The sequence below is a fragment of the Sciurus carolinensis genome, chromosome 3, assembly GCF_902686445.1.
Source record: "Sciurus carolinensis chromosome 3, mSciCar1.2, whole genome shotgun sequence".
Classification (NCBI taxonomy): domain Eukaryota; kingdom Metazoa; phylum Chordata; class Mammalia; order Rodentia; family Sciuridae; genus Sciurus; species Sciurus carolinensis.
Window position 1 is genome coordinate 152,324,207 of NC_062215.1, and position 23,499 is coordinate 152,347,705.

Genomic DNA, 23,499 nt, shown 5'->3' on the forward strand with positions numbered 1-23,499 from the left:
GTTACATGCCTGCTTTTTAACTTGTCAAAGTGGTCACCTTGATTAGCTCCTACCAGCTAGTTTTAATGACATAACTTCTGTAAGACTGGTAAGAATGAGTTATTATTTTATTTGACAATGAGGAAGTGGAGGGCAGAGCAGGAATTCGTGGCCTGCCTTCGGTTGCACAGAGCTGAAATTAGAAGCCAGCCCTCCCTTCTTCTCCCTTCCACTGTAAGTGCCGTTCCTTATGATGGAGCTCTTTTCTCAGAAAACCCTGTGATTCCCAAGCACTGCAGGACCACGCTCATGACAGCATCAGAAGGTCTGGATCAGCCTTCCACACAGGCGCGTATGGGTGAAATAGGTGTCCACCAAGCACTGTGACCGGGGCAGCCAGGAAGTCTCTGTCCCTCATCAAAGCTGGGGTTCCTCACACACCACAGAGGCCCCTCCTCTGCAGCAGGGCACTGCAGGGTACTGTCACAATGTCTGTTCCTTAACAACTCAAGCACAGGAAGACAGCAGCAGCAACTAACAGCATGACTCTCATTGTGCTATGAGATTATTTTAAGCCCAGATGGGACTTCAGGGACTGGCAACCAGGAAAAATTTGACAGAAATCAGGGCATCTGTATTAGTCAGCTTTAAACTGCTGTGACCAGAACACGTGACAATAACAACTTTTAGTTCGTTTTTGACTCATAGATTCAGAGATTCAGTCCATGGTCACCTGGTTCATTTGTTCTTGGCCTAGGATGAGGCACCGCATCCTGGCAGATGGGCTTGGTAGAAGAAATCTGCTTAGTTCTCAGCAGCCAGGAAGCAGAGAGAGAGGAGTCGGGGCAAAATATAGTTCCCAGGGGCATGTCCCCAGGGACCATCTCCCTCCCACCACTCCCCACCTGCTACAGTTACCACCCAGTAATCCATTCAAATTATTAATCCATCAAACAGATAATCTACTGATTCAGTTACAGCTCTTGATACCTCTGTTTACCGGTGACGAGTCCTGCTTCCTCTAATGTTGAAGTTTGAACACTAGAGAAGCACACCAAGGCTAGCATATTAAGCGGGTTTTATTTAAAAACAGTAATAATACAAACTTCTCCAGGAAGGGAGAAGGGGGCCGTGGCTGATGTTCTAGAATCCCCAGAAGTGAGCACACCCTACATCTTTTATAGGTTAAGGTCTCTTTTGTTCTCCAGTCCTCTCCCCGCTTATCTCTCCTTCCTGCCTACGTGACCAGGCCTGGTTTTGCAGGTGAGATGGGCAGGGGAAGGACCAAAGTGATTCAGCCAGGTAAGGGCCCAGTGGGCATTAATTAGCAGCTCCTTACCTGTAGTCCCTGACAAGCACAGGTACATTTGGTAATCAATGGGCTCCGGAGATCCTTGACATTACATTTTCCCAGGGGCTGTCTCCAACTTCCAGAGGCAGATGGCTTTCATGGCCATCTTGATTTGACCTGATCCCCTATTTCTACTTCACTGTCCCCAATTCTGACTTCACTCTCATAAAGTAATCATTTCACCTCTGAACATTTCTGTGTTGCCTAACATGAGTTTTTTAGGGAACACCACATATCCAAATCATAACCATATCACAAGACTTCCAAAACACAAAACTGTCCCCAGAGTAGCAACCTCAGTGGGAGGCCTGGATTGGAAGTTCAAGGCAGCAGGAGGGTGAGCCTGGAGAGGAGAGGGCCCTTGCCATTTTATGGCCATTCCAGGACTGGTCTCCTTGTATAGCAAGATCTTCTGAAATAAAAAGAGTAAGGTGAGGTCAACATATTGAGAGACCTAAGATAGATAAAGCACTTAGCACAGTACCTAACATGCAGTAAATCTTCAATAAGTATTTGCTATACATATCTTTTTGCAAGTAAGAAAGCAAAGCAGAGGGACATAAAGACCAGAACATAAATTAGAATTCACCCTCAGTGTACAATGAATCAAAATGCAGTCTGTAAAAAATAATAAATAAATAAATAAATAAATAAATAAATAAAAAGAAAGAAAAACACACATGAAAAGGCTGAGGAGCAAAGTGTGCCTCTTTCCAGGGGCCTCTTCCTCCCATCTACAAGCCCCTGGTGTAAATACAGTGTAGGCACCAAGAAACCTGGGGACAGGAAGATTGCCCCATCAAATGCATCTGTCAGTTCTAAAATGAAGTCAAAATAAGAAATACTTAGGGAACCTCAGTCCTTCTTGAGTAACAGGATAAGGAAGTGTATTTGCATTTGTGCCTTGACTTTTCTTCTGGAGTTAGAAGACTTGTGGGCATTCAGAGCTAAATAAACTAAACTTGGGATGAAGCTTCAAGGTTCTGAAATCCCATAGGTTGGTAATTTCCTGTATGAACTTCCTAGAGATCCATTCATTCCCAGGATCTCCTCTCGTTTTTATTAGTCATGACGTAAATAAGAGACCTGGTGTTCCCCAGTGTACTGTTTTCTTTGTCCCCTACTGTTGGAGCTTAGAAATGACATCTGAGTCCTACTCATCGCAGGTGACAAACAGCATTTGGTGTACATTTTGATGCAGTCAGGTTCTCAGGTTCCAGCCTGTCAAGGAAGGTTAGAGGGGGCTGGTAATCTCCCAGACTTTAATCCTCGCTGTCTTTTATTTGTGTGGGAGCTCAAGGCATTAGTCCTCTCAAAATTGCAAAGGCTCGTTTTGTTCACATCTCTTGACTATCATATTACAAGGCAGAGTGTGATTTTCATTGTCAACTGGAGTATGCTTAAATGAAGAGTGCGGATGCCTCAAGAGGGCCACAGATTCCCTCAACACTTAACAGGGCTCTGGTAACGAAGACACTTAACAGTTAGGTAAGAATGTCAAGTAGCTGTGGCGACAGTGACGAGACCTGCAATTAGCTTAACTGCAATACCTGCTCACGTGCAATCATTTTCAAGAAGCACCCAGGTTGCTCACTCCATGGGTAGTTTCTAGGTCTTTTTCAACCCAAGGCCTCTTAGAAAATCCTCCATAGTCTAGCAGGTTGTGACATTTGAATGAACTTCCAGAGAGTCCCTACTTATTTCCTCTGCCTTCCAAGTATCACATCAGGGCCTTTTTGCCCAAAGAACATTTTTTTCCCCTTCTGTCTACAGGAAAGGAAATAAAAATTAACAAACAAAAAACCTCATGATCATTTACAAAATACTTCTCTTAATGTTAGTTTGCTTCCATTCATGTATCTTCTTTGGGGACTTAATCTGTGTGCCCAGGCATGTTAGAGACAACAGCTGGCATTTATCTCTGCAGAAGGAAGGCATTCCAAGCACAGTGTGTCGTTACTCATGTCATTTATCATTTTCCTTTTATTAATCACACTGATACATTTAAGATAGGCTCTAGATGAATAAATTAATAAACTCTGGTTGAAGAAAAACAACAGTTAACTGTGTCACCACACATGTGCTTCACAGGGGGCTCATGCAGTAGTGTTTGAAGTAGGAGCCATTCAGTTGCTTTGGAGAATCATAGAGGTACAATGAGTACATAGGACACTCTACTCTTGTACCCAGAGGAAGAAAGTCGGTGAAAAAAATTATTCACCGAAAGAGATGGTCTGTCCATCATCCTCTCCCTCTCCCCGCCACGCTCCTTCCACCCAACTGTGTTTGTGTTGGCGATAATTAGGAATTCCTTTAAACTCCTTTTTAAATTTCCTCACTTAATGATTCCAATCATAAGCCATACATTGATGGAAAGGGAAATAGCCCCTAGGTTTTTGTTTGGAGGAGTTATAATTTTTAATTATTCCCGAATAACTTCTACAGGCTAATGATGGAGTGTTGACTTAACTCTTCAATTTGCAGCACAGGGCTGACATAGGCGCAGGTGAGCAGTTTCCTCCTTATGCACAATGACAGCATCATGCTTTGTTCTGTCCGTCATTATCACAGCAGCTTATATTTATGAAGTGTCTTTTTCTGACGAGTTTAAAAGATTCTGTAATTCTCTGCATTTTGTGTATGGGGACCCAGAGGAATAGAAGTGTCACACGGTGGCTGAGGGACAGAGCTAATGCCAGAACACAGCTCTCTTAACTTCCAGGTTATTGCTTTATCTTATCAAGCTACCTGTCAGCATACAGATGACACTCAAATCTGTCTGCTCTCTATCCTAAATTGACACCTTTTTTTTTTAAACTGTGACTAAACCTCAGGGGACAGAAGCAACCAGGATATCCTGTACTCAGTCACCAGACATCTGAATTCTATAGCCTTTGAAATTGTGTCTCTGCACCTGGGGGCATTTGATGTGCCCCTGAGGCCATATGCTTTCCTGCTAATAACTGGTTGATGCTGTGCTTCCAGAGGGGTCGCTGGCAATAATTGCACCTGATTTTTAGTTCTGCCAGGAGTCCCTGAGGGGTGCCCAGTTAGAATCATCACAGTGGAATCTGGGAAGCTGTAAAGGCAAAGCCCTTGGTTCCATAGAGCCCAGCCCCTTCTCTACAGTGAACATCCCAACGTCTTTGTACCAACGAACCTATACTCTTATAAAGCGCCTTCCTGGTGGAAGCAGTGACTTCTAGAAAGATAAGCTCTGCCTCTCAAAACTTTATACTTCATATTTTCATGATTGGAGCTATGTAAAACTGTAAAATCTGGGTACATTTACATAGAGTGCCGCAAGATAACTAATGATTTCTAAGTCATTTAGGACCTACAACCTTCAAAGTTGAAGATGTGAGCTTCACTTACACAAGAGAAGAAAAAACTAAGAGGAAATACAGTGCTCCCTGGCTAGTGGGGTCCTGTGATGAGGTATTTTGCATAGGGTGGTAGTCAGGGGTCTCCATTCTCTAAATGAGGCCAGGAGAGTGGAAGGAAGTAGATTTAAACTAAAGCATGCAGGCTTTAGGTGAGATAAAAGAAAGAATTTCCTGACAATAAGATTCTTAAACCCTGGAATGAGTTATCAAGAGCAGTTTTGGAATCTTCTTATCTAGAGACCTTTAAAAACAGCGTAGATTCCTGTCTGTCTAAGACGGTTTAGAACAGATGGCCCTAAAAGCCTCTTGGTGGATTAGATTATCTTTTAAGTTTCTTTCTAGCCCTATGATAAACAAGGGGAGTTGGAAGTATTAGTAAATGGCCAATCAGTAAACACTGTAACAACCAAAGCCACCCTGGACCTGCAGATAACCTTCCTCCTCCTTAGCGGTGCGAGTGGGCTTTCCCCAGGCCACTGAGATGATTTGGAGAACCCGGCATTTCCTCAGTTTGTTGGTCTGCCATTTATTTTTATGTGTTGTCTTTTCCTGTTGAGTGTTTGAGTTTATGTAGTTCAATCTACAGCTCCTTTTCCTTTCTTATTCCTTTTATTGCATGGATGCTAAAACTTTTACAATGAAATGATTTTAGTTTGGGGAAGTTATTCATAAATAAGGATGGTTACTGGGGTATTTATTTTCACTAGCAAAAAAATGGAAACAATTTAGATATGCAACAAGAAGGGACTTGCCACAACAAAGATGATCTGTCCATGTGATGTAATGTAGTAGAGATTAAATTTTAAAAATTTGAAGAACATTTGATTGCCTTGAGAAATGTATTAAATGAGAGCAAAAGTAGCGTTCAAATTTATATCCATGGCATGGTTCCAAATGTTTTTATATTGAAAATTAAAATATGGGAATTGAGTATACCAATATCTGTGAGATTTTGGTGGCAGAACAACAAGGGAATTTGTATTTTCACTTAAGGCTTTATTAAAGTATGATTTTTATAGTGCATATGACTATATCTTAATCACCATCATTGTCTTACATTAGTTCTTTCTTTCATATTTTAAGATATTTGCAGAACATGAGATTCTCAGGCATGTCGTTGCCCTTAGACAGCCCCTGTGTCTACTTTGTAATGCAGATTATGTACCTGTTCTCAATTCAGGGGAGCCTCCGTAGGGGGAAAAGTAAAACCCATAACTTTGAAGAGCTCTCGTAACTCTACTCTATCACTTGTCTTACCCAGACATTTGTGTCCCTCATAGCCCATATTTCAGTTCTGTCTCCTGGCAGAACACTAAAATATAAGCTCCCTCATTGTTAAGCTTAATGGGACTCCATTGCATATTTCAAGTTTAGAAAAATTTTACCTACTGAACACTTGCCCTCTCTTCTTTGGCAGCGGCAGAAATTAGGTGGTTTAAAGGTACTATCAAAGAGCTTACGAGTATCTATTCCCAGTATGGTGCGACATGTATCAGTGATAACGTGCTCAGCACATCCTGAAATTCATCATGGATGAATTGCGAGTTTGGATTTCACTCAATATCCAGTTCTACCCTTAGCCATGCCTGCTCTCCAGCCTCCGCTCACCACATTACCCTCCTGTTTTAGATATGTAGTCTCTCTCCCCACAACTAGCGTCCCGGCCTCCTGACTGCTCTCCCCGAACCCAACATCTTTCTCCTGTCCTCCACCCTCCTACCATCAGCAAGCATGATGTCATCATCCTCCAACACCTCCTCTTCACACCTAGGAAGAGATGCAGAGAATTCTTTTTTGAACACATATTAATTGTACAAATTAGTGAAATTCACTGTGGTATTCCCATGAGCTATAAGTTTTTCATCAGTGTACTCCATTCCAGTTAGCATGAAGATTATATGATCTGTACTTTGGAATGTAAGATGTTTCTTCTTACTAGAAAATAAACAATTGAGAATTCCCTAAAAATTAATAAGGGTTGTGTACTTGTATGTACAAGAATGTCAGATATGGTCAGCATTTTTCAAGGTCCAACTCAAGCTTCAACTACTAAATAAAAAATTTATTAACATTAAAAAAAAAGAATGTAAGTTCTTTAGATAGATTCTGAACCTCAAGTTCTAGTTCTTGTCTTCTTGTCTCTCTACTTCTTGAATTTATTCTGTAGCTATAAATTCTATTTCTTTTGTCTGGAACTATCCTTTGAAATCAACGAAAGTTGAAGAACAAAGCCTCTTTATTTCTTAAGACCCAAACCAAGTCACTCACTCTGCACCATCCTGTGAAGGATTCTTCAAGCTACCTATTGAGCCCTAAGTACTCCTACATCCCTGCTAGAAACAATTGCAATAAAATGACAATTGCAAAATTGCGAGTATGGGGGAAGGGATGATAGTAGAGTGAAACAGACATTATTACCTCATGTGCATATATGACACATGACCGATGTGATTCTACAACATGTACGATCAGAAAAATGAGAAATTATACCCCATTTATGTATGGTTTATAAAAATGTATAAATGTATTCTACTGTCATGTATAACTAATTAGAACAAATTTTAAAAATGAAAAAAAAAAAAAAAAGCAAGGTGCTAAGCAACTCAGTGAGACCCTGTCTCTAAATAATATACAAAATGGGTCTGGGGTATGGCTCAGCAGTCAAGTGCCCCTGAGTTCAATCCCTGGTATCCTAAATAAATAAGTAAATGACTAAATTAACTTCCAAAGGAAAAAAAAATTGCAAAGTGAAACTTTCTCCATATGGGGCAATGATCTGTTGAGGGGCTTCATTTTTACATCTTAACTTTTACATCCTCACTACTTGTACAGAACCAGGAACATATTAGCTGAGAAGACCTTTTTTGTTAAGTTGCCATGTTAACTAATAAAATGGCCTAGAATAAAATAGTAATTATACGCCTTTAAGATAACAGGCAGGTAGGTGTGTGTCCAAGGCACATAACATTAGTATGTCAAGGAGGTGTTTGCACTACCATGTCTACTGCAGCATTATTCATGGGAGCCAAGAAAGGGAATCAACTTGTGTCCATCAACTGATGAATGGACCAAGAAAATGTGGTGTTTGTAAATGGAATACTATTCAGCTATAAAAATAATAATCCTGTCATTTTTGATAACATGATGAACCTGGAGAACATTCTAAATGAAATAAGGCACAGAAAAACAAAAACCACATGATCTTACCCACACAAGGAATTTTAGAAGTATGGAGATAGTGGTCAAAGGATATAAAATTACAGGTAAAAGGGAATAAGTTCAGATGTACAATATGGTGATTATAATGAATGATGGCATATTATAGTCTGAAAAAATGCTAAGAGTAGATGTTAAGTGTTCTCACCATAAAAATGATCAGTTTTTGAGGTAATGCATGTGTTAATTAGCTAGATTTAACCACAGTGTCTATATTCTTCAAAACTCCACGTTGTATACAATAAGCAGATAGAGTTTTATCCGTCAATTTAAAAAAATAGAAATGAACAAGTAGGTAACAGCTCTAGCCAACTGCCTACCGCAGCAGCAAGTCCTACCACAAGTTTAACTTTTCTCTGCTCCTGGTTCCTCCTGCAGACTTTGTCCCTTGAGCCCCTCCCTGCTGGACTACTCCCAAGAACATCTTTTTCTCAATACCCCAAAGACATGCCTTCAGAGTGAATGGGGACCCTTGCAAACAAAGGAAGTGTCCCTAGGGAGAAGAGGGCGGAAGACATGGAAGACAGTCATTTCTCACCTTGCTCACTTGCTGTCTTAATGATGTGAGTGGTGGAAACAGAGTTGGATGTTGTTTTCTAGAAGAGCAACTCCCAAATTCATTAAAAAAAAAAACAAAAAAAAAAAAACGAAGGTCACTGTAAGGCAATCAAGTTTTTATTTCACCAAGTAAAAGCGAAAATAAACAAAAGACCTCATCTGCTGGAAGCTTCTTTTGTAGAGTAAAGTACACTGAAGTAGGAACAGAACAGAAAGGATGTAAATGCAGAATGCAGTGGGGAGCTTTCAACTGAACAAAGGTAGCGAGATTCTCACGACGACAAGTAGTATTTATTTCTCTCCTGTGTTGCTGTTTGGTGAACACATATGGTGGACCAGCTCGGGATAACATGCAAAGTGTGCCACTCTTGAGGACAAAGGTAGGGGCCAGCAAAGAGCAGGACAGTCACAGGGCAAGCACAGCAGAGTTCCTCCCTCTCCTCATACCTGACCTTGTGGAACCACCAGTCCCATGCTATCCATCCCGTCTTCCCCATGTCGCTTCCACTCCAAGAATCACTCTTGGATTGTGCAGGAGGAAACCTATATCTTGAAAGCTGAATTTGAGCTGTTACTTAAGGATTTCCAAAAGTATTGACAGATGACAGTAGCACTTTTAACTTTAAGGAAAAGAGCACCTTAAGTGCATTCTGTCATCTTGGTTGCTTACTGAGCTCTGTCAATGGCAGAGTGGGTGGTAAGGTAATGTTTGCATTGGCATGGCAGCCATTAACTTAAAAATAAGTGTGCCTGTGTGTGCTTTGTCACTTGTTGCTATTGGCCTGTGGGTGGTCTGCAGTCTGCATTTTTCATGCATGTCATTCCAACCACAAGTACCCCCAAAGGGGCAACCCTGGGCACCTGGGTATTGCTGAAGTTCCAGCAACCAGTATTTGTGCTGTTGCCTGGCTTTTGTTGGCACCACATCCCACAAACATCCAGAGCTTGGCATCCTTAGACCCAGATCCGGGTCTGGTCATTTTGGTTATAGTAATTGAAAATCATCTCAGAAGTGGGAATCTGTCCCATGGCTCTCCTACCTAAGTTTCATTGTTTTAAGAGAAAAATGAATATTTTATTCTGATATCTCTGAAATGATGTCATTTAAAAATGTTGGTGAAGTTACAAATAGTACATTCATCATGACAATATAAATTTTTTGTTTTGATTTGTTTGTTTTTTGTGCTGGGAGTTGAACCCAGGGTCTCGTGTGTGCTAAGCATGCCTTCTACCGCTGAGCTACACCTCAGCCCCATCTGTGTAATGAAATATAAATAAACTTGTTCTACATGGGGTTTACTTTCTCTGGAGGCTAAATTTACTAAACATGGTAGGTGTAGGGCTGAGGATATAGCTGAATGATAGTACACTTGTCTAGCATGAGTGAGGCCTGGGTTTCATCCCTAGTACAGGTAGATAAGTAAATAACACAAGTGGACTGAGTTTTGAGCTATAATTTACAAAATTAAACTATGGTATAATGTTTATCAAGTGGTCACTATGCTGGTGGGCAATTAGCACATGAGCATCCGAGGCTGAGAATTTTGTGACTGGTGTACATATTCATACACTACAAGATTAGCCTCCAGGGAAAATAACCTCCAATCAGAGCATCAGCTTTTGCAGTTTTTTCCTTTGAGGATCTTAGACATTGTCTTATCAAAAGCTTAAACTTGGGCCAGGTACAGTGGTTCATACCTGTAATCCCAGCAGCTCAGGAGGCTGAGGCAGGAGGATCATGAGTACAAAGCCAATCTCAGTAACTAAGCAAGGCACTAAGCAATTCAGTGAGACCCCGTCTCTAAATAAAATACAACATAGGACTGAGGATGTGGCTCAGTGTTCGAGTGCCCGAGAGTTCAATCCCCAGTACCAAAAAAAAAAAAAAAAAAAAAAAAGCTTAAACTTGGGGCTGGAGCTGTAGCTCAGTGGTAGAATGCTTGCCTAGCATGTGTGAGGCACTGGGTTCGAGGCTCAGCACCACATATAAATAAATAAATAAAATTAAGTTATTTTGTCCATCTACAGCTAAAAATAGAAAAACAAAAAAATTTAAACTTCACTATAACCCAGTCATTTAATGGGTGGGGGTTCTTTAGGAAGATATAAATCACATGTCATACAGTTCACCTGGTTAATATACAAATCAGTTGTCCCCAATATATTCAGAGTTGTGAAATCATCACCATCTTTGCTTTTAGGATATTTTATCATCTCAAAAGAAATACTGTGCTCTTTAGCAGTCCTCTCTTTCCCCAAGTCACTTCCCAACCCCAAACAATCACTGATCTATTTCCTGTCTTTACATTTGTGCCTACTTTGTATATTTAATATAAATGGAATTATATACCATTTTGTCCTTTGTGACTGACTGCATTTACTTAGTATAAGGTTTTCAAGGTTCACTCATGCTATAACATATCTCAGTACTTCATTCCTTTCTATTATAAATAATATTCCATTGTATACATAGATACCATATTTTTCTGACCTATTCATCCATTGGTAGACATTCGGGTTGTTTCTCCTTTTGGGTTCTTATAAGTAATAATGCTATCAGTACTTCTGCACATATTTTTGTCTGAATTTGTATTTTCATTTCCTTGGGTCTATACCTAAGAGTGGAATTACTGGGTTATGTGGCAATTCTTATGTTTTACTTTTTGATTAACTGCAAGTTGGTTTCCAATGAAACTGCACATCATTACCTTCTCATCAGCAGTATATTGAGGTTCCTATTTCTCCACATCTCACCCAAGCTAGTGTCTTTCTTTTGGATTATATCTATTCTTGTGGTTTTGAAATATTATCACCTTCTGGTTTTGATTGGCATTTCCCCAATGACTAATGATCTTGAATTTTTTCTATGTATGCTTATTAGAAATTTGTCCATCTTCTTTCAAGAAACACCTATTTACAACCCAGTCATTTAATTTTAAAACCTAATTTCAAATATGAATGAATCTACAAGGTAAGGAATGAGAAGGCAAGGAAAGAAGTGAGTTCTTCTGAGGTTTCCTCCCTTTTCTACCTATTGAATGACTCTTAACATTTACTTCTTACCCACACTGGATAAAATTCTAAAGATTTTTTTTTTAAGAGCATGACTTGCTCTTTTTTTAAAAGTTAAACTTTTAATGTTAAAAATGTAGAGAATTGCTTTTTTGTTTGTTTTTTCTTTCTGAGTGAAATCATTTGTTAGAGGGAACCTGTTTCCATGTAATATGCAGGAGAGGAGGGTCACTTCCAGATACTGGGATCGGGTCCAAGATGCTGCACGGAGATGTTTCATTCAGGTCCAGGGATTCTCCAGGGGGAATCATAAGATGAAAATGGAACTTCTGTTCCACCTCATTGCAGAAGCAAGAAGCACTTGCTCTCTCCATGGCTGGGATCCTCACTGTAGAGAGTAGACATCTTCTAACTGAGAAGCAGAAGGACAACTCCTAAAATGGTGAAAAACGTTATAGAGAAGATGTGGCTGTTGGGATTTTTCACCACAGCAATGAATTATGATGTACTTTTTTGGGTTAGGTTTCTCTAAGTGCGCCTAGCATCCCTTCAACCCAGAAACGGATCAAACAGACTCAGCCTAATGTTGCAAGCCATTCCACAGTGGAAAGAAGATGGTCAAGATGAATCAACTCCTGATACAGTTTCATCACTAAAAAAAAAAGTAAAAATATCAAAACAGCATAAAGGAAGAACTCTTAATTCCATGATGTATTCCTCGCCCTCAGGTATACTTGATATTTTGATGCTACAACGAAGTTACTATCTTGTCCTTGAATACGTGGATGAATTCCCTGTATCAATAACTGATCTGGTTTAAGCCCAGTGATTTTCCAGTACAACTTGCTCTCACTCACTGTGTTGATGGGGGACCTTACCACGTGCTCTGTCCACACAGAAACATGTAACAAGATGATTATTTTATGTCACGTTTAACCATTTCAAATCTTCCTAGTAGTAGTTCTCACTGAGTTATATATTCAGAGTTCTATTTCTTACTATGCCTTCTATAAACTTTTCATATTTACTGATCATGACCAGGTGAGAGGACAGAATAGTTATTAATTATGAGATTCCCAATTCTTGGTGGTGGGGAGAAAGTGAAATGAGAAGATCAAGTGAATAAAATAGAGGTTTAGAGGCAAAAGAGAAAATAGACATGTTTTTCCACCTAAACTTAATGTACCCATATTATAGGCAATATGGGGAAAATATTTAAAAAGACACTCTTCCTCATAATACCATAGCTATAACAGAAGCACTTGCACTTTAATGTATTTCCTTCAACCTTTTATTCTATATATTTTTGCGTAGTTCTATATAAATCTTGTTTGTTTATATGTAATATGATATCATAGCCAATTTTTGAGATTATTACAACATTCACATCTGCTATTTTTTTTGAGGGGAAAGACAAAATAATTAATTTATTTTTTTATTGTAAACAAATGGGATACATCTCTGTACATGGAGTAAGGCATACCATTTGTGTAATCATAAATTTACATAGGGTAATGTTGTTTGATTCACTCTGTTATTTTTCCCTCAACCCCCCACTCCTCCCACCCCTCTTTTCCCTCTATACGTCCTTCCTTCCTCCATTCTTGCTCCCCTCCCTAACCCTAACCCTAACCCTGACCCTAACACTAACTCCTTCCACCCCCCATTATGTGTCATCATCTGCTTATCAGAGAGATCATTCGTTCTTTGGTTTTTTGAGATTGGCTTATCTCACTTAGCATAATATTCTCCAATTTCATCCATTTGCCTGCAAATGCCATAATTTTATCATTCTTTATGGCTGAGTAATATTCCATTGTATATATATACCACATTTTCTTTATCCATCCATCAATTGAAGGACATCTAGGTTGGTTCCGCAATCTGGCTATTGTGAAATGAGCAGCTATGAACATTGATGTGGCTGCATCTCTGTAGTATGCTGATTTTAAGTCCTTTGGGTATAGGCCAAGGAGTGGGATAGCTGGGTCAAATGGTGGTTCCATTCCAAGTTTTCTAAGGAGCCTCCACACTGCTTTCCAGAGTGGCTACACTAATTTGCAACCACACCAGCAATGTATGAGTGTACCTTTTTCTCCACATCCTCGCCAACACCTGTTGTTGCTTTTATTCTTGATGATCGCCATTCTAATTTGGGTGAGATGGAATCTTAGGGTAGTTTTGATTTGCATTTCTCTTATTACTAGAGATGTGGAACATTTTTTCATATGTTTGTTGATTGCTTGTAGATCTTCTGTGAAGTGTCTGTTCATTTCCTTAGCCCATTTGTCGATTGGGTTATTTGTATTCTTGGTGTAGAGTTTTTGAGTTCTTTATAGATTCTGGAGATTAGTGCTCTATCTGAAGTATGATTGGCAAAGATTTTCTCCCACTCTGTAGGCTCTTTCTTCACATTGCTAATAGTTTTCTTTGCTGAGAGGAAGCTTTTTAGTTTGAATCTATCCCAGTTGTTGATTCTTGCTTTTATTTCTTGTGCTATGGGAGTCCTGTTAAGGAAGTCTGGTCCTGAGCCGACATGTTGAAGATCTGGTCCTACTTTTTCTTCTATAATCTGCAGGGTCTCTGGTCTGATTCCGAGATCCTTAATCCATTTTGAGTTTATTTTCGTGCACGGTGAGAGATATGGGTTTAGTTTCATTCTGTTGCATATGGATTTCCAATTCTCCCAGCACCATTTGTTGAAGAGGCTATCTTTTCTCCATTGCATATTTTTGGCCCCTTTGTCTAGTATGAGAAAATTGTGTTTGTTTGGGTTTGTGTCTGTGTCCTCTATTCTGTACCATTGATCTACCTGTCTATTTTGGTACCAATACCATGCCATTTTTGTTACTATTGCTTTGTAGTGTAGTTGAAGTTCTGGTATTGCAATACCCCCAGCTTCATTTTTCCTGCGAAGGATTCCTTTAGCTATTCTGGGTTTCTTATTCTTCCAGATGAATTTCATGATTGCTTGCTCTATTTCTGTAAGGTACGTCATTGGGATTTTAATTGGAATTGCATTGAATCTGTATAGAACTTTTGGTAGTATGGCCATTTTGACAATATTAATTCTTCCTATCCAAGAACATGGGAGATCTTTCCATCTTCTAAGGTTTTCTTTAATTTCTTTCTTTAGTGTTCTGTAGTTCTCATTGTAGAGGTCTTTCACCTCTTTTGTGAGATTGATTCCCAAGTATTTTATTTTTTTTCACAGCTATTGTGAATGGGGTAGTTTTCCTAATTTTTCTTTCCAAAGATTCATCACTTATGTATAAAAATGCATTAGATTTATGAGCATTGATCTTATATCCTGCTACTTTACTGAACTCGCTTATGAGTTCTAAAAGTTTTCTGGTGGAATTTCCTGGTTCCTCGAAGTATACCATCATATCATCAGCAAATAGGGATAGTTTGAGTTCTTCTTCTCCTATTCGTATCCCTTTAATTTCTTTGGTCTGTCTAATTGCTCTGGCTAGAGTGTCAAGGACAATGTTGAATAGAAGTGGTGAAAGGGGGTATCCCTGCCTTGTTCCAGTTTTTAGGGAGAATGCTTTCAGTTTTTCACCATTTAGAATAATATTAGACATGGGCTTAGCATAGACAGCCTTTACAATGTTAAGGAATGTTCCCATTATCCCTGTTTTTTCTAGAGTTTTGAGCGTGAACGGGTGCTGTATTTTATCAAATGCTTTCTCTGCATCTATTGAAATAATCATGTGATTCTTGACTTTAAGTCTGTTGATATGGTGAATTACATTTATTGATTTCCGAATGTTGAACCAACCTTGCATCCCTGGGATGAAACCCACTTGATCATGGTGTACTATCTTTTTAATATGTTTTTGTATCCGATTTGCTAAAATTTTGTTGAATTTTTGCGTCGATGTTCATTAAGGATATTGGTCTGAAATTTTCTTTCCTCGATGTGTCTCTGTCTGGTTTAGGTATCAGGGTAATATTGGCTTCATAGAATGAGTTTGGGAGGGTTCTCTCCTCTTCTATTTTATGGAATACTTTGAGAAGTATTGGAATGAGCTCTTCTTTAAAGGTTTTGTAGAACTCGACTGAGAACCCATCTGGTCCTGGACTTTTCTTTGTTGGTAGGCTTTTGATGACTTCTTCTATTTCATTACTTGAAATTGGTCTATTTAAATTGTGTATGTCCTCCTCGTTCAGTTTAGGCAATTCATATGTCTCTAGAAACCTGTTGATGTCTTCTAAATTTTCTATTTTGTTGGAGGATAGATTTTCAAAATAGCTTCTAATTATGTTTTATATTTCACTCGTGTCTGTTGTGATGTTTCCTTGTTCATTCCGAATTTTAGTAATTTGGGTTTTCTCTCTTCTTCTCTTTGTTCGTGTGGCTAAGGGTTTATCAATTTTGTTTATTTTTTCAAATAACTGACTATTTATTTTGTTAATTTTTCCTGTTGTTTCTTTTGTTTCAATTTCATTGATTTCAGCTCAGATTTTAACTATTTCCTGTCTTCTACTACTGTTGGTTTTGGTCTGTTCTTCTTTTTCTGGGGTTTTGAGCTGTAGTGTTAGGTCGTTTATTTGTTGGTTTTTTCTTCTTTTATTGAATGTGCTCCATGAAATAAATTTTCCTCTAAGTACTGCTTTCATAGTGTCCCAGAGATTTTGATATGATGTTTCTTTGTTCTCATTTACCTCTAAGAATTTTTAAATTTCCTTCCTCATATCTTCTGTTATCCATTCATCATATAATAGCATATTGTTTAATCTCCAGGTGTTGGAGAAGTTTCTATTTTTTACTCTTTCATTTATTTTTAATTTCATTCATTATGATCTGATAGAATACAAGGTAGTGTCTCTATCTTCTTGTATTTGCTAACATTAGCTTTGTGGCATAATATATGGTCTATTTTAGAGAAGGATCTATGTGCTGCTGAGAAGAAAGTGTATTCACTCTTGGTTGGATGGTATATTCTATAAATGTCTGTTAAGTCTAAATTATTGATTATGTTATTGAGATCTATGGTTTCTTTGTTCAATTTTTGTTTGGAAGATCTGTCCAGTGTTGAGAGAGGCGTGTTAAAATCACCTAGTATTATTGTGTTATGATCTATTTGGTTTCTGAAATTGAGAAGGGTTTGTTTGACATACATGGATGAGCCACTATTTGGGGCATAGATATTTATGATTGTTATGTCTTGCTGATTTAGGCTTCTCTTAAGTAGTAGGAAATGTCCTTCTTTGTCCCTTCTGACTAACTTTGATTGAAGTCCACATTATCTGAAATGAGGATGGATACCCCAGTTTTTTTGCTGAGTCCACGTGCATGGTATGTTTTTCCCCATCCTTTCACCTTTAGTCTATGGGTATCTCTTTCTATGAGGTGAGTCTCTTGCAGGCAACATATTGTTGGATCTTTCTTTTTAATCCAATCTGCCAGTCTATGTCTTTTGATTGATGAGTTGAGGCCATTAATATTCAGGGTTATTATTTGGATATGATTTGTATTCCCTGTCATTTGGCTCATTTTTTAAATTTTTTTATTTTTTGACATGACTTGGTTCCTCCTTTATTTGACAATTCCTTTAGGATAGTTCCTCCCTTCGCTGATTTGTGTCTTTGTTTTTCATCTCTTCCTCATGGAATATTTTGCTGAAAATGATCTGTAATGCTGTCTTTCTTTTTGTTAATTCTTTTAGCTTTTGTTTAAGATGGAAGAATTTTATTTCATCATCAAATCTGAATGTAAGTTTTGCTGGGTATAAGATTCTTGGTTGGCATCCATTTTCTTTCAGGGCTTGAAAAATGTTGTTCCAGGCCCTTCTAGCTTTTAGGGTCTGGATTGAAAAATCTGCTGATATCCGTATTGGTTTCCCCCTGAATGTAATTTGGTTCTTTTCTCTCACAGCCTTTAAAATTCTGTCTTTATTTTGTATGTTAGGTATTTCGTTAAATGTGCCTTGGTGTGGGTCTCTTGTAATTTTGTGTATTTGGCGTCCTATAAGCCTCTTGTACTTGATTTTCCATTTCATTCTTCAGATTTGGGAAATTTTCTGATATTATTTCATTGAATAGATTGTTCATTCCTTTGGTTTGTTTCTCCAAGCCTTCCTCAATCCCAATAATTCTTAAATTGGCCTTTTTGTGATATCCAATAATTCTTGTAGATTCTATTCATGATTTCTTACCATCTTCTCTGTTTGGTCAACTTTGTTTTCAAGGTTAAATATTTTGTCTTCAATATCTGAGGTTCTGTCTTCCAGGTATTCTATCCTATTGGTTATGCTTTCTATGGAGTTCTTAATTTGGTTTATTGTTTCCTTCATTTCAAGGATTTCTGTTTGTTTTTTTTTTTTCAATATCTCTAACTCTTTATTGCAATGATCTTTTGCTTCCTGTATTTGTTCTTTTAACTGTCGATTGGTGCGATCATTCAATGCCTGCATTTGCTCTTTCATCTCATCATTCAATGCCTGCATTTGCTCTTTCATCTCATCGTTTGCTTCCCTGATCATTTTAATTATATACATTTTGAACTCCCTTTCTGTCATTTCTTCTGCCATGCTGTCATTCGATTTTTTTTTAAAGGATTTTTATACTATATTTTTAAAAAATCACAAAATAAAAAAGAAATCAATCATTATATATCTTAGAAGTCTTTTCAATAGTTTCAGTATTCAACGGCCACAGAGGCCATTGCCTTTTTCAGTCTTTGCTCAGTCTGCAGCTCATTTAAGAACCATTAGAGATGATGTTAATTCTTGAAATCAAACTTGTTCCACCAAATCCAAGACCCTGAATTTGTTCAAACTGTAGAAACATTCTTTTACATCCTTCCACCAAAACACCTCCAATTCAGATCAACAACAGTTTTAACTGCTAATTAAATTCTCTCAAATTCTAAAAATATTCATACTGCTTTATCATCGGGGCACCAGGAATTTCAAGTATTACACATTTTCCAACTTTGCCATATTTTTCACATTCTTCCTTGGTTTCAGATTTCACGTCTTCATCTACCTCTCCTGCACCAACCATGTTCCTTAGTAGAAGCACTTTAGTAGGACACTTAAGTATTTCAGTTAATGGATTTGAATGTGACTTCTCAGATGCATCCTGAAACTCACTCTTCTCCATGGTATCACCTATAATGATCCTGCCGCCTCACTTGCTGGTCTTCTCCACTGACAATATAGTGCTCAGTCCCTGCTCCTGCTTCCCCAGACCCTGGCCTTCCTGGAAGCCACACTTCTGCATGTTCTCATGTGCTACTGTGCCACCCATGTTAGCAAGGAAAGAGTTGCTAGGCCTGGTTGGAGATTTCAGTCTATCCTGTTCCTCATACAGTGGGGGAGGGATAGCAGCTTTGGAAGACTGTGATCGAGGTCTTGAGTCCTCTTCATAAGGAAAATCTCAGGGTAGCTCTTTGTCTTTCTCTATAAGAGAAGTGAGTGGGGCAATGGCAGCTCCTTCCATACTTCTTTTCCTTCTCTCTCACTCATAATCTTCATTCTCATCAGAATCTGGATATGGTCACCTTGAAAACCCACGAGCTTCATGTCTATCTTTAGGTCTCTTTTCCCTTTCTTCTATTTCCTTCTGTCTTTCCAGCTCCTGCTGCCTCCGTCATTCCTCTCTTTGGTGCTTCACTAATTTCTCATAATCGTTAGGAAACATAGGATCAAATTCATCAGCTAAGGGAATTAGAACTTCTCCTGCAGAAAACCCACTAGGAACAGGGTCCTTCAGGCCAGCTGCTACATGTGATGGTGTGTCCACAATTTGCCAGTTCTCTCAGGAGCCACCTGGCTTTAGATAAATGACTGGAGCAAAGACTGTACTTTGTTTTGTCCTTTGGCTCTTTGCTTGAGTGAGAGCTTCTTTCTTTACCTGAAGTTGAGACTGTAGAAGTTTGAAATTTTTGGACCAGCCTTCTGTTTTTGAGTCACTGGTCTCCATTCCAAGGTCATCATACAGGGACATCTTTTTAGTCTAATGCCAGCCTGCCTGGCTGACTCTGCCCATGGGCCATGGCAGCAGCAGTACGAAGCCTGGCCGCATCCCATGGAAACCCATGGACCACGGGAGCCCACCATGGCTCCCAACCTCCAGGGAGGTCTGCAGCCCTGACCCAGCAGGGAGTGACGGCACAGCTGAAGGGACATTAGCCTGTGGTTTTCTTTCTCATTTTGCTTGAAGAAGGATTTGGCTTCTTTAGATGTAGCATCCACTTCCTTAGTCACCCTTACTTCTTCACCAGCAAAATCAAACACCTTGGCGATTTTTACTTTTTCGGTTTCTTTAGGTTTCTCCAGCTCTTCTGTTTTGACCAACAATTTATTTGAATTCATCTTTTCAGCCTCCTCTCCTTTCTTTGCCTGTGTACTGGAGGCTAATTTTGGTTTTGGTCCCACATCGTTGAGGAAGCTGGCCCAGAGCTCGTCCTCCTTCTTTTTCCTTGCATCCTCTGACCCAATACCTTTCTCCTGCTCTTCTGTTTCATCTTCCTCCTCACTGCTACTTCCTCCAGATTCAGCCATGGCATCTTCTTCCTCTTCTAACAAGAGGCCACTTTGTTTTCTCTTCCTGGCCGGAATGCTCTGAGCCTTTCTCTTTTTCCCTTTCGTGTTCTGTGTCTGCTCTTCACCATCCACTTCATCTTCCTTCACTAATTCATTTACATCATCTTCACTATACTCTCCACCCGACGGCACGTAGTCCTCATCCTCCTCCGAGGTGGAGAAGTCTTCGAAGTCGAATTCCTCCATGTCACTGCCGCTTGGGGCCAGGCAACCCACAGGACTGCAGCAGCAGCCGCCAACCGAAAAGCTCTAGGAAGTGATCATAGAGCTGCCACTGAGGCGGCGGTGGTGGCGGCGGCGGCAGCAGCAGCTAGGCGACCCCAGCAGAGTCTGCACATGCGCAGACAGTGCCACATCTGTCATTGGATTTTATTGATGTAACATCTAGATTTGTTTGGGGCATTTTCTTCCCTTTTTTTCTCATATTGTTCAGGTATCAGTGGATCTCTGAGATATTGCAGATTTCCTCTATTGACTTATAATGTCCCTGAAGATTGCTAGTGTATCCCCTCTTATCCTTCAGTAGCCTGAAGTCTCAGAGGAAGTTGATACTGCGGTGCTCCCCAAGGAAGCTGCCTCTCTAGGGGTGGTGGTCTTCAGGTGGGGTATATTCCCTGCTAGTGGGCAGAGGTGCCTCCACTTGTTGACAAATGGTCATCCAAAGGGAAACAGGCTGCAGGCTGAGGCAAGGCCTGTTTGGGTCTGCATCTCTGGTTTTACCGTCCTTGTGGGAAAATCTTACCCGGCAGGGAAGACTCACCTGGTGGGGAGGTCTCGCTGGTCAGTTCCCGTCCTAGAGGTTCCCCTCAATCCACAACTACCGCCTGGGCTGGGCAGCCTTCCTTTGCAACATTCCCAGGGGCCTGGACCTACCTCCTGGGCCTGGGAGCCTTGCCCTGCGTAGACGAGTCTCCTTAGGATGCCCCTCCTCAGAGAAGCTGCCCACAGTCCTGGAACCTTTGCTCCACCCCTCAGCTTGTCTCTGTGGGGCTCTTCCACCAAGAAGCCACCTAGGTCCTGGGACCCTGCTCTGTACCTGATCGCCTGGCTATGCGGCCCTTCCTCTGAGCAGCCACCTGGAGCCCAGTGCAGTGGCTCTGAGTCCAAGCAACCCACCACACACTCCTCCTCCAGGCAGCTGCCCGAGCTCCAGTGTGGTCACTCTGAGTCCAAGTGACCCGCCATGTGCCTCTTCCTCCGGGCAGCCGCCTGGTGTTCCGTGCAGTCGCTCCGAGTCCCAGCAACTTGCTGCGCTCCTCCTCCTCTGGGCAGCTGCCTGGAGTTCTGGTGTAGTAGCTCAGAATCCAAGCGACCTGCCGCACGCCTTCTCCTCCTCCAGGCAGCCACCTGGAGTTCTGGTACGGTCCTCTGAGTCCAAACGACTCACCGTGCGCCTCCTCCTCTGGGCAGCTGCCTGTAGCCCTGGTGCAGTCACTCCGAGTCCAAGTGACCCGCCGCGCTCCTCCTCCTCCTCCAGGCAGCCCCCCAGTGTTCAGGAGCGGTCGCTCTGAGTCCAAACAGCTCCCGTGCACCTCCTCCTCTGGGCAGCCACCCAGAGCCCCGGTGGGTCGCTCTGAGTCCCAGCGTCGTGCTCAGTGGCCTCCTCTACAGTGCTCCCAGTTGTCCAAGTTCACTGCTCCAGTGGGGAGAGGGGCGTCTCGTTGGACAACTCTACTTCACAAAGTTCCCTGCGTTCCAGGACTACTGCCCCATCCGGGACACCTCCCCAACGGGAGAGAGTCACCCGGCGGCTTTGAGTTGGTCCCAAGTCTCTCAATATCTCCTCTTTTGAATCCTGAGTCCTGGAGCAACATGAAATGCAGCCACCCTCTAGTCCGCCATCTTGAAAACCCCCACATCTGCTATTTTTAATGGTTGCATAATACTCCAAACAGGGGCAGTTGAATTTAGTTTTCTTCAGTATGACAGTTTAGTGTGTGGTAAAAAAGAAGATAAATTAAGATTGTAACAATAAAAAGAACAAAGTCAAGGAAATTGAGAAAAGATTTTGAGCAGAATTTTTTCTAATTTATCAAAGGTTGAATAAACCACTATACAGGAACGTAAAATGCCTAAGCATAGATGATAAATATTTTAGTTTTATAATCAAATAATTTTAATCAACATGGTAAATTTAGTGTTATGCAAAAATTTAATGGTCCTTTATGGTTTTTAAGTAAATGGTAAATATTGACACAAGTAACCCCATAATGTATTTGGAGAAATTGTCTCACGGCCAAACATAGTCCTCAAGGTTTATCTTCTCTTAGTTTTCTAGTATTTCCAGTCATTATAGTGTTGAGTATTACTCTGATTCTTGTCTTATCCAAGGACACTGAAATGTATCTCCCCAAAATGAAACTCTTTATATTTCTGTGTTAAGATTATTTAATACTCAGAGTGGGCAAAGCATGGTAGGACACAATGTGAAGAACACGGACGATTTTGATCTTGCTTCTGATTTCAAGTAATCTTAGAAATGAGAACCTCATTCATGAGGAAATAAGACTAAAGAGCTGAGCTGGGAAGGGCCTTGCCAATCAGGGCAAAGAGCTGGAACTTGATTTCAGAGGCACCTGAGCCACCAGAGACCTTTCAGCCAGGCTTCAGTACGCTTCCAGGTTTACAGACTTTCCAGCATGAACTCAGAGAGGACTGTGTGGAAAACCGACAGGGGTAGGAAAGATTTGTGGCAAGAGAGCAAGTGAGTAGGAGACGGTGGAGAAAGACCAGAGAAGAGAGCACTGGGCTTGTGGGAGCGGAAGGATGGAGAAGGGGACACTCACAGCACTGTGATGTAGGCCGCTGCTCCACACTGTGCTGAGCTGCAAAAAGGTGCAGGAGCAGACTTAGAGGAAGAGGGAAGTTCCATTTTTACTTGAGTTTGGTGGAGCTTTGGACACGCTGGTGGTGAGTTCTGACCTTCAAGCAGTAGACTGAAATGAAGAGAGGGAGGAAGAAGCCCTTTTAAACATTAAGAAAGAAGAAGCAAAGATGAAGACATCTGAAGAAAACTTGCCCTGCCCCCAGAGAGTGTCAGGGAGGATAGGATGCAGACAGTGCCCAAACGGATCGGATTTACAAAGGCTAATACTTGAAAAATGGGCCACAGAAGTCACTGGGTGACCTTAGTAAGAGAAGTTTAGGAAACTTCTTTGGAATAAAACCAGACGTTTGTAATAACTGCTTAGTAAGCATTTTTAGCTCCAAGCACTTTATCTTGTATTATCTTCATTTCACCTTCCACAATCCTTATATATTATATCTTATAATTATCCCTACTTCCAGATGAGAAAACAGCTTTGGAGGACTAGAAGACTACCAGTAGCTAGAGACCGATGGGGATCCAGGCAGGCAGAGGCCCCAGAACTGCATGGCTCCCCCACATGAAGATATGGTTGGAGACTATGTAGGGGTTGAGCAAGCAGAGAAAGCAAGT

The 23,499-nt window shown here is 40.5% G+C and overlaps 2 protein-coding genes and 1 pseudogene across 2 annotated transcripts in view; 1 reads left to right on the forward strand and 2 right to left on the reverse strand.

Moving 5' to 3' along the window:
* Pard3b (par-3 family cell polarity regulator beta) overlaps positions 1-23,499 on the forward strand; it is a 1,015,658-nt gene that overhangs the window by 753,253 nt on the left and 238,906 nt on the right. The window lies entirely within an intron of this gene.
* LOC124979642 (splicing factor 45-like) lies at positions 18,246-19,461 on the reverse strand (annotated as a pseudogene).
* LOC124981318 (craniofacial development protein 1-like) lies at positions 19,471-20,319 on the reverse strand. The gene is given in 2 exon segments (XM_047547616.1): positions 19,471-19,658; positions 19,661-20,319. Coding segments are annotated over 2 exon segments (774 nt in total). The 5' UTR covers positions 20,247-20,319.